The following is a 14802-nucleotide window of genomic DNA, read 5'->3' as shown; positions in this document are numbered from 1 at the left end:
GTGCCTCGACCACGTCGCTGCGAGACTCGACGGCGAATCGATCGCATGCGACCCGGGAGACTCGGCCGACGTGCGTATTCAATTCTCGGATTTTCATCATAATATCTAATGAGTCATAATATAAAAAAAAAAAAACTCGTGATATTAAATTCCATTTTCAACTTTTAGGCACATTTCTCTTCTATACAGATGGGCTATTGATCTTGTCTACCACGTTAGCCTAATACGTGTTGACAGAGTTTACATACGTTTGAAATTTTAATCCAAGTAAAATGTTCTACGTTACAGGTGTACCAAACCGAAACCGTCTGACTCAGCAATCAGTACTCGTATGAAATTATGATAAGGGGTAATATATACGAATTAATATTTTATTCCATATTATCTCAGATTAGCGGAGGATATTGTCCATATGAATGGATTTAATCATTTTATCAATAAACTTAAATACAAATGACGCAGAATTTCGTCTTTGTTAGATAAGAACGGGCGCGTAAAACCACCGAAATGCCACGCATTCTGAATTCTGGCTTATAGAACTTTCTAGTTTCTTTATCCCTGTTAAATTATGTGTAAGTTTTAGTCATGCCGCTGATATTTGAATGGCACCATGAATATCCTCTATATAAACCATTAAACCTTTTTAATCAGACTTTAAAGATCAACCAAAGATGGACAGCAGCGTGGCAACGACAGCGTCTATATTGTTAAATTGCTTCCGAACTAAGAATCGTCGCCGGGAAATGCTGGCCAGCCAGCAGACCATGGTTACTGTGCCTTCGGAACCTTAAATTTTTTAATAGCAAATGCCAAGTCAGTATGCCGATGTGAGATTAGCCACTCCCAAAAGATGTTCAGCAGTAATCCCTCGGATTCTAATTATAATGATATAGCACAACCAACACTCCACTAAAGCCAATGCATCCGCAACCCACCGTTCGTCCGAGAGGTCACTGACGTAAGGCCTATTGGTCGATATTGCAGCGGTATTAGTTGAAACCTCAACATCGTTTCACGCCCGATACAGGCTGTTTAAGTAGATTACGTCCATACACGTCGAATGGCCAGTGCGTGGGATAACGTCGCGTGACGCCGCACAGTTACTGTCGGCGGCTGAATAACATCCCGCCGTTTACTAATGCAAAATGACAGAGATCTTTTCACTCACATTTAAATTGTTTATACAACACCAATCAGTGCACGCTTTGCTGATGTTCATAATGATGTAGATATACAGACTTCTAATATTAATAGCTAAGTTAATTGCATTCCAAACAGTAATGTTTGATGCGTATGAAAGGATGTTGTGTAGCGTTGTTAAAGTGGTTAGAGTTAGATTTATCTGGCTGGACCTATGTTTTTCCTGCATATGAATACAGATGTTGATAGCTTTTTGTGCTAATCTGATCCTAAATCGCGTTTAGGACTGGTTCCTCGCTACCTATACTGTCTAACCACTAAGCAAGTTTATTCTACTGGTATTGTGAATTACTCAGAAACTCTCTTTCTTTTCCTCTTCTGATTTGTTCTAGATACATTCTAAAAACAAACTCACATCACACCTATATCCCATAAGGGGTAGGCAGGCAGAGGAGCAACCAGGACACCCACTTTTCGCCGTGGGTTTTCTGTCCTAGGACATATACGGCCCAGACCCGCGCCGATACTGAACAGCTTTCCGCTGGGTTTTATGTTGGGTCTTTACTTCATATCATCTTGCCTGACCTGGGATTCGCACCCCGGACCTCAACTATATCGTTTCGTCTAAGCAACACAACTACGCTACAAATTCTCTAGATTAACAGAGAGTATTATTCGGTCATAGTCAACTTCACAGCCAATGTGCGATGGTTGTATCAAATCACAACAAAGCGAGTGTATATAACACAGCGCAGATTGCGTGATGCCTACCAGACTGAGACGGACAATGACCATTGGACACGCAGTCAAAAAACAAACAAAAATCGAAATTTGACCTCTATGATATTGTTATATACAAATTAATGGCCAGATGAGCAGGCCTCTAATGTTTTGTTGTTAAACACTAAGGGCGAAAGTTCCTACTAGCTTCCCTTTATGTTGAATCTTATTATCATAAGAACAGTTAGCAGACCGCATTAATACCTGTATGTTGTATCGGGTTCCATTTTGGGAAATTTCACCCTTCGCCACTGTTAAACACTATTGACCCATTAAGTGGAAACGTCGCGTCATCTAGAACTCTTTAATTACAAAGTGTCGCATAGAATCGCTCGAACCCGTCGGCCATTCGTAGACCCATATAAAATTCCTCATAATAACACCGACGTTTTCAACCAAAATGAATTGATGCTTGGACAATGGTGCTTGGTGGCAAAATAAGACTTAACGGCTATGCCTTCACCTACAGGTTACTATTTATTGTCAGGTTGTCTATGAATGACATTAAAGCCTTACTATTCAGTGATGATGCGTAAATAATTCAAAAACAAATGACAAATGAATACAAGCGGTGTAACACACTTACGCAAAACATATAAAAACTCACACACACATGTATAATATGGTATACAAACAATGATAACGGTCGCGACCGATAACGCGCAACATAACAACAACGAATATATTATTAAAATTAAATTGGAAACCCAAATACGGGAGCAAAAGCTTTAAAACACCCGAAAGTGGGTCGCAACGTACAGACAAAACAAACAATATGACTATTGTGTATGAATATTAATTGGTCGGCGAAAATAGAGACGCGATTGAATGCACTCTGTTTATTGGTAACCGCTTTATTATTTTGCTGTGCGAGGTATCCAGGCCCGTAGGCCGATGGTCGAGAGTGGTAGGACAAAGGGAGACGGAGGGGGATTGTGACCCCACGTAATAAGTAACTGAAGTATTTTCTCGCCCAATCACCAAAAAAAAATTCCCTTTCCACCTTGGGAACCAGAAACACCTGTTCCACCCAACCAATCATTCCCAACTTCGTAAACCATATAATATACTTTATCGTCATCCTATTGTATCTTACAAATAATGCAGTCATATGAGTCCCGTGTGAGATTACCTAAATCCGTGCCTGAATATCGATATCGATGCTACAGTGAGCAGATAATTTCCCTATTTGAAACACTAATAGACTAATTAGGGACGTAATCAGAAATTAGCTTCATAATAAACCTTGAATGTAGTTAATTTGTCGACATGAAATATAGAATTTAGACATCAGTTTCAGTCAGAATCAGCCGTGGCTTCACCGCTGCACCAGACAGGTCGGGTGCGAGCTTAAGACGCTGCAACCAGTACAAGGTTCGATAAAATTAGAACAAGGGCACTTCTATAAGGAGCATAGCCGGCATGGGCCGTTGCTAGGATAGGAAAAATAGGACGCCCCGTTACGGTATCGAGCGGTGGAACAGTTGATATTTCTGCGAAATCGCTGAAGTCACTTATAAGTTATGAGTCTTGTTCCATTTGTAAGACGATCGAAACTGTATTAAGTAAAAATGGGTGACTGATTTCTCCGAAAACGTTGTCTGGGAAAGATGTTCTTACTCGTAGCCGGAACTTATACCAGTGTCTCGACAAAATCTAGAAGAATGACAAATCAACACGTAATCATCTCTCACTGAAACCCTAACGGAAGTATAAGAATATGTACCTTCAAAATTCCAGAATATCCAATCGACTACATTACGAGAAACAGTTTGCCGTTAGCCCTTAAGTCTTTACAGACTAAGCTTTCAATGCCTAGTCGGGATCCGATCGTACAAACACAGTAACTACGAGATTAACTAACTTTTTGTCCTGGTGATGGTGCCGGTGGTGTGGTGGTGGTTGATCGCTGCGCATGCGCGTGAGCGCCGCGGCCGCCTCGTCGAGCGCGCACGACACGGACGACGTTAGCCGGCGAAGTACCTCCGGGTCCGCCAGGTGTTTGCCTTCGCCTGACAACTTGCCTATGCCTGAGAACAAGCAAGATATACACTTAGCTATAGATTCATAGACAATTGTTGACATTCTGCAGCCTACACTCTATCGGTATAAATATTTACTAAATGTAAACAAAAATGACATACGATTCCTGGATAGTCGACCTTTTCTTACTAAAATGTTTCCGAGAATTGTTGTGTCTATAAAACAATTGCGTATGACTAAAAATCTAAACTAACAATAAATAATAATCTAAAACAAACCAAAAAAAAATATGATAAATCAATTTCGACAATACAGAATGTATCGACTGGTAGACACCAGTTAGTAGTAGACACTAGTTAGCCGATTAAATAAAATTTCAATTAGTTTTAATATCATGCTTGTGACTGTTGTATTTTAAAATTTTGTAGGATTATCTATAGTATCCATTATACAAATGTTTAGTCTGTTGTTTTTTTTACAGTTGATAGGTCGCGTCGCTTTATAATAGCATTGTTCATTTGAATAAGTAATTGGTTGAAACCTTTAAATTAATACATAATTATAACTTTTTAATAACAATATAACTTTAACAAATGACAATAACAGTGTAAGTGATGTGTAGATTATGACCACATTTATTTGTGTTGCGTCGTAGTTCGTAAAGAGAAATGGTCAGGTGAAATACCTTATTTACGGTGTGTTTACATTTAATTAATTACCGGTTGATAAAGGTAAGTTAACACGGAAAGAATACTAGATGTTTAATACATTACACCTCTGATACGCCATTGTTTTAGTGTAAACTTAGGGTAAGTAATGTTTCTATAAAAATATAATACATTTTGAATTACAGAAAAAAAAAATTGGAAAATAAACTTCCTACTGAACTAGAATTCGTCGTGGGAACCACATCGTCTAGAAAACTCTCTACTATTTCTTAAATGTCAACTGCACCATAAACGGCAATACAGAAAACAGACTAGAATCAAATCTCAAATCATTGATCAAAAATTCGAAGTTAGATCAAATCAAAGCGGTAACTGCGCGGATTCCACAATGTTATGAAATAAGGAATCGCCGAGGATTTGGAATGGAGCCCATAATACCTGTACTAAGTTTATTAAAACATTTGAAATGTTAGGTCGTCATTACGACCATAGCAATTTAGGAATCGTCAAATTCTTATTTATAAAAATTTATCAAAGCTATGCTTAGTTAAAACACAAATTTACTCGATTAGCTGTAATCAAAACCCGTCATCTTGCCTCTTAATAAGGTTTAAACTAGGAAACCGGTGATATTTTTGACAGCTATTTACCCATTCCTAATCACCTTTTAACGCTAAAACAAGTTAATAAGACTGATAGCGAACAATACCATCGCAACACAAAAACATATTCGCGTCTTATTAAGCCAGTCAAACATTCGGCTTAACGCTAGACCACCTTTGATATTTAATAAGTATCAAAGCGCGGTGAGGTCGCGCGGCCCGCGCCGACTGCTTGACCTAATTCTACGACTGAAAGTCTATAATTTTTTACCCACCTGGGAATGATGCAACTAGCGGTCAACGAACGTTACCAGAGGCGGGGATGCCATTGTAATGGTCAATTAAATCGTGGATGTTCGGCGAATGTTCAATATGGCGACTTTCAAAATTCAAACTCGATAATTTTTGCCGTTAATATGGTTGCAGTAGATATGGAAAACTAGAATACGGCATATAGATCACTACATAATTGCTGCGCCTATACACCTAAACCAAAGTATTTGTTGACCTCTGAGAATTGTCGACCTTTCACGTAATATGAATTCAGGGAATGTTCGAAAAATAATTAGACTTAAAGAATTCGTAACCGAGGGTTGTTAGCAAAGGCAATATACATTTTTATTCCCACAAAGTAAAGAAGCTTCTGTGTGAACCAGGTTTATGACCTGTATAGGAGACAGTTGTAAGTATTGATTTGCCTCTGAAACTGTTTTACTTTAACGCGAAACATAAATTTATTTAACACGCTGTTAAGGATTTCCATAACAGCGTGTTCCGTATATCTGAAATGATTTTATATACTGTTGATGTACAAAGTGACTCATGGGTTTACGATGTTTACATACCATGATAATACGTCAGATGAGCAAAGTACGTAGCAGTAAATAGTTACTATCCAACAGTGGTGAAGAGTCCACACAACACGATTCCTACCGGCTTCCCATTTAGGTCTATTTATATTGGTCTTTTCTGTAAAATTGAATGTTAACTAAGGCATTTCTTTTAGCCGCCGGTTACCTTTTGGAGAATGGCACTACTATACAAATTAGTCTCACCAACATCAACAGACTTCTATCATATACAAAAAAAATATCGGACTGCCAGGACCTTTGCCAATTAATATCAGGTCATCGTCCCACTGCGGTATTACAATGTTAGCATCGCAAAGGGCGCTGTCACATTGAAAGGACACACAACTCTTTCTAAGTCTCGAGCGGCCTTAAGAACGGCGTCGGGCGAACGGGCGAGCGGTTAAATCTGCCCAGACGGTACAAATCCGTCGTGCTTTCACTAGGTCAGTCACAATATTTGCGGCTTTGTTATTATTGTTGTTTGCATTAATTGATATTGGTAGCCGATATGAACGTAAAGAGACACGTATTTCCTGCAATGCGGGGGAATAGTAGCCTTGGGGAATCGGTGAGCGACATTCAACGATCTGACTACGTAATAAATGCAGTGTTTTTGTTTAGACTTGGACGTGTGAATGGTGGAGTTGGTTGTAAGCTTATGTTTCACTGATTTTGAAGTTTCTTGGGTCCTTTTCTTACGCTAGCGACTAGAAGCCACATCAAATTTATCGATATTTTGAACGCTCTTTGAGACATGGTTGGATAATAGATTTTTGTTACTAAACTCGCACGCCCCGCGTTCGGCAAGGTTACACAATATACTCCCAACACTTTACCCTTCTCTCAACGTCGCCTACGTGCCCACGAATCTTGTAGTACTGCAGGTGTTTTCGTGTCGTGTCTACTTACCATGGCTACTGAACTCAATCATGGATTTGAGTTAGTCTCTCAAAGGGAGCTCTCACGTTGAAAGGACACAAAACTCTTTTAAGGCTGTAATAGCCTTAAGACGGCTTGTATTACGTCATGTGTTTGTATTTGTTGCTTTTTCTGGTACCAGTGGCAAACGGTGAATTTTTTCGAAAGAGGACTCGACACAATATAAGTGTGCATTATAAATGCGGTCTACAAATGGTTCTAATAACAATTTTAGATAAATAACGAAAGGGAAGCTGGCTGAAATCGGGTTATAATACTAAATTGACTCGATTCTGTCCAAGATTTCTTAACAAACTACAGTACAAAACTAGAACAGCGCGCAGTCAATAAATCACGCCCTTTGCGCAGTCAAAAATCCCCAAGTACATGCAACGCATTAAAAATTCACAATTCAATCACACGGTCGACCTCAGTCGTCTGGCTGCTTAGCCAGTCACTGTCATAATTACTAATAGTTGTATTAGCTGCACACGAATCGGCAAGGACATTGTTACTGTCCAGTGACTGTGTGCAGACCTCGGAAGGGAAACAACAGATGCGCGTTGCATTTTTTTAATTATAAAGGCTTCACCACACATGAGCGTGGCTGCGTGTGATGTTTCCGTAGCGAGCTTATCATGTGCTTTGGCGTGCGTTTTACTGTGACAATGTTTGGAAAGCGCTACTCGTTACTGCCAAACGTAGCATGGTAGTTGAATCTGTAGGCGATCAACGCGCGACGTTAACATCACGCCTAGCTCCGCTCTTTGTGTGGAGAAACCTTTACAAAGTCACTGGCAGATGGTAAACGCTACGACTGGCTGTAAACAGCTCGAACATAATCTACTTTAAATTCTAAAGCTCTACATAGCATATAGTTCTCATTTGATTCTAAGTTTCACAACGCCTAATAAGAAGATAAGAAAATATTATAAAGTCGATTGTCTTACACCCTGATTTTCAAAGTGTTCTCCTCACGAAAACAGCATGCTGACCATATTTTTAGAAGCTATCTACGCAAAATTTATAAAAAGTAGAAAAAAATGCATTACATTTCTAAAATATATTATCTTAACTTTGGTAGTGTCATTAATATCACAATAAAAATGCCACAAAGATTGTTAATTCCGCGCATCTCCTCCTAAAGTATACATTATTTTATTTGCAACCAACACTATTAAATAGACAATATAAAAACAAATATTTTGATAATTAAATATTGTAAAAAAAATTTTTTTTTATAATCGTAAATCTACATATTCCCGCCGCAACTCGTGCGCCGAAAATATATGAAACGATTTCTCAAGGCTCAGGGGGAGAGCCTAAACTTTGCACAGTATAACACGGTAAAAGTGCAAAGTAATTAAGTGTTATGATTTTAAAATAGCAAGGCTGCGAGACACATCCGTTTGACCGACATAGCATAACTTATTCGACAATATCTCGATTGTATCTTTATCTTACATAAAACGACAACCGGACAACGTGATTAATTAAAATGTATTGTAGGATGCATTTATTTTAACTTAGACAATAAAATCTTAAGGCCGGTACAATTATGGCGAAGTTTGAAAAATACAACGTATCTAACTGGTAGACATTTTTTCTTGGGTGCACTGCGGGGAATATTAGGTTAGGGATAGTTACTTTGTCGTGGCGGATTACAAAGGTCAGTTCAGATATAACGATATCTGGCATTATGTATAGTGAATCCATATTGCTTAATATAACTTAGATGTTCGGATATAGAATCGGCATTTAGGTAATTTGACAGAAAACGTTAGTCTTTAATGCTGGAGGACGGGAATTGGAGGTAAAGTAGTGATGAGAAAAACTCTTAGTCAGGTGAAATGAATACAGATAGATATAGGACACCGTGTCTTCTTGCACTAGCTAAAGTAGCATAAATTGAGCATTCTTACACGATTTTATACAGAACCGGCCAAAAAACAACTTAGAACAAACATAGTAGAAAGTTAAACGCAGTAGTGCAGTTTATAGTGAATCATTAACAAAAAAAGCTATAAACCTTCATCAGTCACACCCGCTATGTCGGCCCACAACGTAACTGGATATCCGCCGACGGAATCCGAAACGCGATCCGCCTGTGTGACTCACTATGACGGGTTTTTCACCGTGCGAACGACGGTCGCTATGCACCTATGCAGTGGCATAACAGCACACGACAGGCCAGCAAAATAAAGTCGACTGGCGATAGGTAATCATCTCTCGTACTCCACTTACCATCAGGTGCAGTGGGGAACATGCCGTGCCTCTTGAATAAAAACAAGTCCACCATCTACCACAATCTTGGACAAAGGCATCATCACGCTTCAAATACGCAGAGAAGCTCTTAAAACCTTTCAATATAATTGAATATGCAATTTCGAAAAGGGCACATGTCTAAAAATGTAAAAAGTTCAGGAAATGGAAAAATCTTATTATTTTCTAAAGTAGTATAATTTTCTTTTCTCTCTGCTTGATAACGGACTTTATGCGGTGATATATACAAGTAGCCTACCAGCCACCAGACAAACTACCACAATGTGAATGGACTGTTATTTCACGATCACACACTTGAAATAACTCGGAAAGCTCTTACAACCCCTTCAATATAATTAAGTAGGTTATTCTTAGACCTTGTGCCTCTCCGGCGTATTCCAGGGATTGGGTTGATGTCTATAATTTTATTTCCTGTGTTTTATTGTGTAAGCGGCGATAGCCCAGTTGGGTGTGGAACGGACTGCCAAGACGAATGTCCGCAGGTTCAAATCCCAAATTCCCAACGGCACACACCTCTGACTTTTCTAAAAATCATGTGTGTATTCTTTGTGAATTTATCGTTCGCTTTAACGGTGAAGGAAAAGATCGTGAGGAAACCTGCACACCTGAGAAGTTCTCTATAGGAATTTTGTGGATGTGTGAAGTCTACCAATCCGCACTAGGCCACCGTGGTGGACTAAGGCCTAATCCCTCTCAGTAGTAGAGGAGGCCCGTGCTCAGCAGTGGGCAAGTATATAATACAGGGCTGATATTATATTATTATTGTGTAATGAAGAGTTGCTGTAGTGTTGTGTAAGTATGTGTGGCCGGCAAAGGTAGGGTCTCGCTATTTGATACGATGGCCCATTCCCCTTGTTGGCGTTATGAGTTAGTGAAGACCTTCTCGTCCGCCTTTTGTCGTTCCTCCCTGTCCAAGTGAGTATAATCTGGTTGAAATGTGAGTGCGGTTCGAGGGTGTGGTTCCAAGTAGTTTTGCCTATAGTTAAGGGATAATAATGAAGTCGTACAAGTTCCTTTGTCAATGTGCTTCATTTCCGAACGCAACGAGACAGCTTTGCCACAAGAATGGTAACCGACATCTCATGGATATGGATAAAGCCAGGACCATAACCAAGTCGATACAAGTGGCGTGTTATTTTTAATAATGCAAGCATTAATAATAAACATAACACTCGTGAACTGCGAAAGATCACGTAATTTGGGATAAATTTACATAACAGTAGTAACGCGCACTTGTTGCCGCAGTGACCGATAGAAGGCACGTCTGAATCGATAACGTATGTATAGATTGATAAGCATCCGCGGAGATAACGGTGTGTGTACGTCGCTCCGTTGCGATTCACTTTCTTTGGCCTTCTGAGGAATACGAAACAAATTTGTTTAGCAAGGTTCTTTTTTTCAGGGTCTCTGTTAATATTTCTCTACATACTTATATCCTACTCTAATATGGGGTTGGTGTTCTAATTTCCTCTTAAATGTTTTAGAAACGAACAATGACGTAACGTGGGGTTCTGTCGCCCCTAGGCGCCGGCCGAGAGCATAAAAGGACATTTCAACAAAACCAAAAAATACTCGAAGATTACAGCTATATGCGACAAAAATATAGACAAAGTTATTTTTTTACAGCAGGGGCGGGCCGGCCTTCAAACCTCAACTACACCATGCCATTAAAAACGCCATAACATAGTTTATCCCACCAACCCTGTCCGACGCCCAACTACTCTAAAAATTATCCAATCTTCCCTGGCAAAGTAGTACAAAGCGTTGTCAAATTGGGATTCAAATCCAAGACCTCTTGATCCTTAGCACACGCTGCCATTTCACCAACTTGGGGTCACGGACCGATCTTTACCCAACAATCAAATTACTCCAAGGGATAGACAATATACGAGCAAGCTCTTTGTTTCATAATACAAATAAACATAAAACTATGGTTTAAAGCTACCATTGTGAAATAATTTGAATGGGAACCAGCGCCAGTGTTAGGGTGACTAACCTCAGCAATTTCCCATAACATACCATTAGTACAACCACGATCGTTATTTGATTCCTTTATTTCTTGTTTATCAAGTAATTAGATGTTGCTCGCTGTTTCGCTCGGGTAAAAGTGCTTTTCTAGGATATAAAATCCACTGTGTACTTTTCGGGATAAGTAGTCTATATATTATGTTAATTCAGGGTCTAGCTTTGTGCCAAATTTCATCTTAATCCGTTTAGCGGGTGCTGCGTTTACTTCTAACAAACATTCAAACATCCTGACAACCCTCGCAAACACAATATTAGTAAGAAGTTAAGATTTGAGAATTGTAATACAAGTTTACGAAGGCGCGAAGGACCAGAGGTTTAGGAATATGTGTCGTGAGGATCAGGAAATACGATAAATTTTTCAATGACTCCCAGGCATTAACTACGTCGTAAATCAAAAAGTATGATTATACAGGGAACCTATTTGAAGGAACATTATTGCTTTGTAAATACAGATACAAACTCACGCCTTTTATCCCCAAAGGGGTGGGCAGAGCCGCAACTAGTGCATCCACTTATCGAATTGCGTATTCCGTCCCATGATGTGATAGGAAGCAAGCATATCGCCATTTAATGCACAAATTCTATACTCCGGACTGATGACACTGATACCATTTTGGTAAATATTTTTCAATCATTAATATCGAAAAAAGTGCTGATTTGAAATATGTATGTAACTTAGTGTCGCCAAAAAATGTCGCCTAAATCAATGAGAATTTCAACCGTCGATATAATTTTTTAAAAACTTCGAAAGTTGAATAAACATTTTGTTACTTTAAGCCATATATTATATAGCTATATAGTCATTTTATTTATATGTAGGCGTGCCTGTACTATCAGCCGGTCGAACTGCCAGTTATTGATGTATATAAAAATACTTAAACAAACAAGTTAATAAGGTAATTTCGCCTGCCGAGATTCCATGAAAATTTACCCAGTCAAAACAACTTTCATTGATTGTTACAAAAATAGACACGGTTATTTTGATCTCTGTCGGAATTTATAAATCTTGATAGGGTTAAAATGGTATTATTAATAAATATCGCATTAATTTTCAGGTAGAACCTTTATGTTAAAACTAAATTAATGTACCCTAACTACTGTTTCACTGTTGCAGTGTGTAGAAAATAATAAATACGTACCGATGAACATCTCGAATGGTTGTCATAATCCTCTTGAACTGCTTAATTAGTACTTAACACTTCACAATAAGGTATATATTTTGTATAATCAAGTATAAAGAATGCAACAAAACGTAGCAGATGTCTTGCTTGTTTACTACGACATAAACACACGTTATTTATTAAAGAAGACTTAAAAGTGACGTCATCCGCCATATTAAATTTATAGAAATAGATTAAACGATTCGCAGATTAGATACTTCAAACTACAACTTTAAGCCGATTTTATTTTTTATTGCTTTGTATGACGAGACCAGCTTGCCGTTCCCCTGATGGTAAGCGATACGATCGCCCAAAAACAATAGAAACACCATCTAACACCTTGAATTACAAAGTATCGTTTGGTATTCCACTGCGCTCGCCATTCAAGACCTGAGATATCCAGTAGTTACACTGGCTACAATATCCTTTAAACCGGAACACAACAGTGACTACACACTGCTGCTTGGCGGCAGAAATGGACTTTCACATATGAGAGACCAACCACCAGTAGCTCAAATAGTTTTATTCTTCCGTTTTTCACTAAAGTCAACAGTCTAGTTAATCAACACGAATTTATATCCGTTCTATGTTAAAGACCATGTGACTGACCTACATCTCTATACTAACAGCGGTAATGGTCCAGCACAACATCAATAAAGGAATGCTATAAAACACAGCTTCACCACATATGAAGTGCCATTCGAAAATCGCTGGAAATTCGAATGCATCATTTAATCAGCTTTTAATATGAAACGTATAACGCGTTTCAACGTTTCCAGTAATATTTCGAAATGGAAAATAGCAGAGATTTCACGAAATGGAATAATTATAAAGTTTCACAAAACATGAACTTATGCTTTGCTTAATTGTACGTGGAACTCGCCAGGATTTTGTAATAATAGGTACTATTGTAGGTAGAAATGTTTAAGCCATATTTTTTATTTATTCAATTTTGTTGACTTTTAGTAAACGCCACATGTGCCCATAAGCAGTAACACACCAAGAACATGGAATTATGAAGTACTTCGGCAATGCACTGCTCTCGTCACCAAATAATATGTCAAGTCTCGTAATGCGCAATAGTTTCACTGGCTACATTTAACCACTCGGCGGCCGTGTTTGACTTTATAATGCGCAATTTCGTTAAATCGTTATCACAAACTATTTTAAAGTAAATTAAAATATGTTGCACAATCAGCATCAATCAAATGACAAATACTGAATAGATTGGTCGTTATTCTCACGAAATGACACACCCTCTGCAACTTGTGCTAAATCGATACGCACACCCTATACAGCTTGTATCAAGTAGATCAACACGCCGAACGCTAAGCTATTTTTCGATCTGTGTCGCTATTCTTAGGCCCCGACTACGTACAATATATGTTAAAGTGCAAGGGCGCTGGTAAGTAACTGTACAGCGGGTTGCGTCACTGCTAGTGTTGCCAAGTCCCTATAGGTAAATGAAATTTGAAAAAAGACGGGTCAGAGACAAAACATTCGTGACATTTGTCTCTACCGATAAAGCGTAAATCGCCGGTTGGTCATTCCTCCCGCACATTTTTCTAAATTGTTTACAATCATACTAATAGGACGTATCAAAATGGCATATTATACTTTCGTTGTCACTAGAAGTTGGGACACAACCATAAACAGCTGAAAAACGGGACATTCCGGCGATAGCGTGGCATCTGGCAACACCGGGCACAACGCTTGGGTGGCGTACTAGCGTTCGCGTAATGAGACGCAAAACGAGAAGTTCTCGTATTGACAGCAACACGAGTCTAATGACATCGTGTGTGCACGGATATTGGACAGTAGTGCATGTGGATTAGTGCGGTCGGATATGTTCTAATCAGGCGTGGCCTTTATGACAGTTTGCTTTTCCACACGGAATTTAATTAATGGACATTTTGTACCTGACAGGATAGTGACCATTATGTAGTAGGTGAAAAACCTTTCAATTGGCATAGTGTTTCGTTCTTGTAGTATTAGAAGAGACTCGGCTAAACAGAACCGAAAATTTCGGTAACCGGCCCGCGTATGGAACATTTTTCTTTACTGGGGTCTTATTCTGTAAGATAGTGTAAACGCGTAACGCGGCCGTGTCATGTTATCTTCGAGAAATGTGCGTGGAATGGTATTCTGTAAGCCAAATTTCTATAGTCCTAAACACGATGCGTTGTGTTACGTGCTTGTTACGCACTGTCAAAATAACATGCGGGATAGAGAATAAGGCCCCTGGTATTTACCTAATAAATGACATATTGTAACGAAGTAGTCAACATATTTTTTGTAATTAGAGCAATAAAACACTACTCATAATTTTGTAGTATCTTAATATAGTTTCAAGCATTTCTCACAAAATATTAGAATTACGCTACACACT

The 14802-nt window shown here is 38.8% G+C and overlaps 1 protein-coding gene across 14 annotated transcripts in view; it reads right to left on the bottom strand.

The window, feature by feature from the left end:
• Positions 1–14802, bottom strand: part of LOC115440152 (ankyrin repeat domain-containing protein 17) — a 55843-nt gene that overhangs the window by 25337 nt on the left and 15704 nt on the right. For all 14 annotated transcript variants that reach the window (XM_037440880.1, XM_037440883.1, XM_037440885.1 and 11 more), the window contains one exon: positions 3785–3950. In XM_037440880.1, coding sequence (XP_037296777.1) covers positions 3785–3950 — 166 coding nt within the window. The remainder of the gene's footprint in view (positions 1–3784; positions 3951–14802) is intronic.

The sequence above is a fragment of the Manduca sexta genome, chromosome 21, assembly GCF_014839805.1.
Source record: "Manduca sexta isolate Smith_Timp_Sample1 chromosome 21, JHU_Msex_v1.0, whole genome shotgun sequence".
Classification (NCBI taxonomy): domain Eukaryota; kingdom Metazoa; phylum Arthropoda; class Insecta; order Lepidoptera; family Sphingidae; genus Manduca; species Manduca sexta.
Note: the sequence above shows the minus strand (reverse complement) of the source record. Positions and strands in the feature narration are given on the sequence as shown.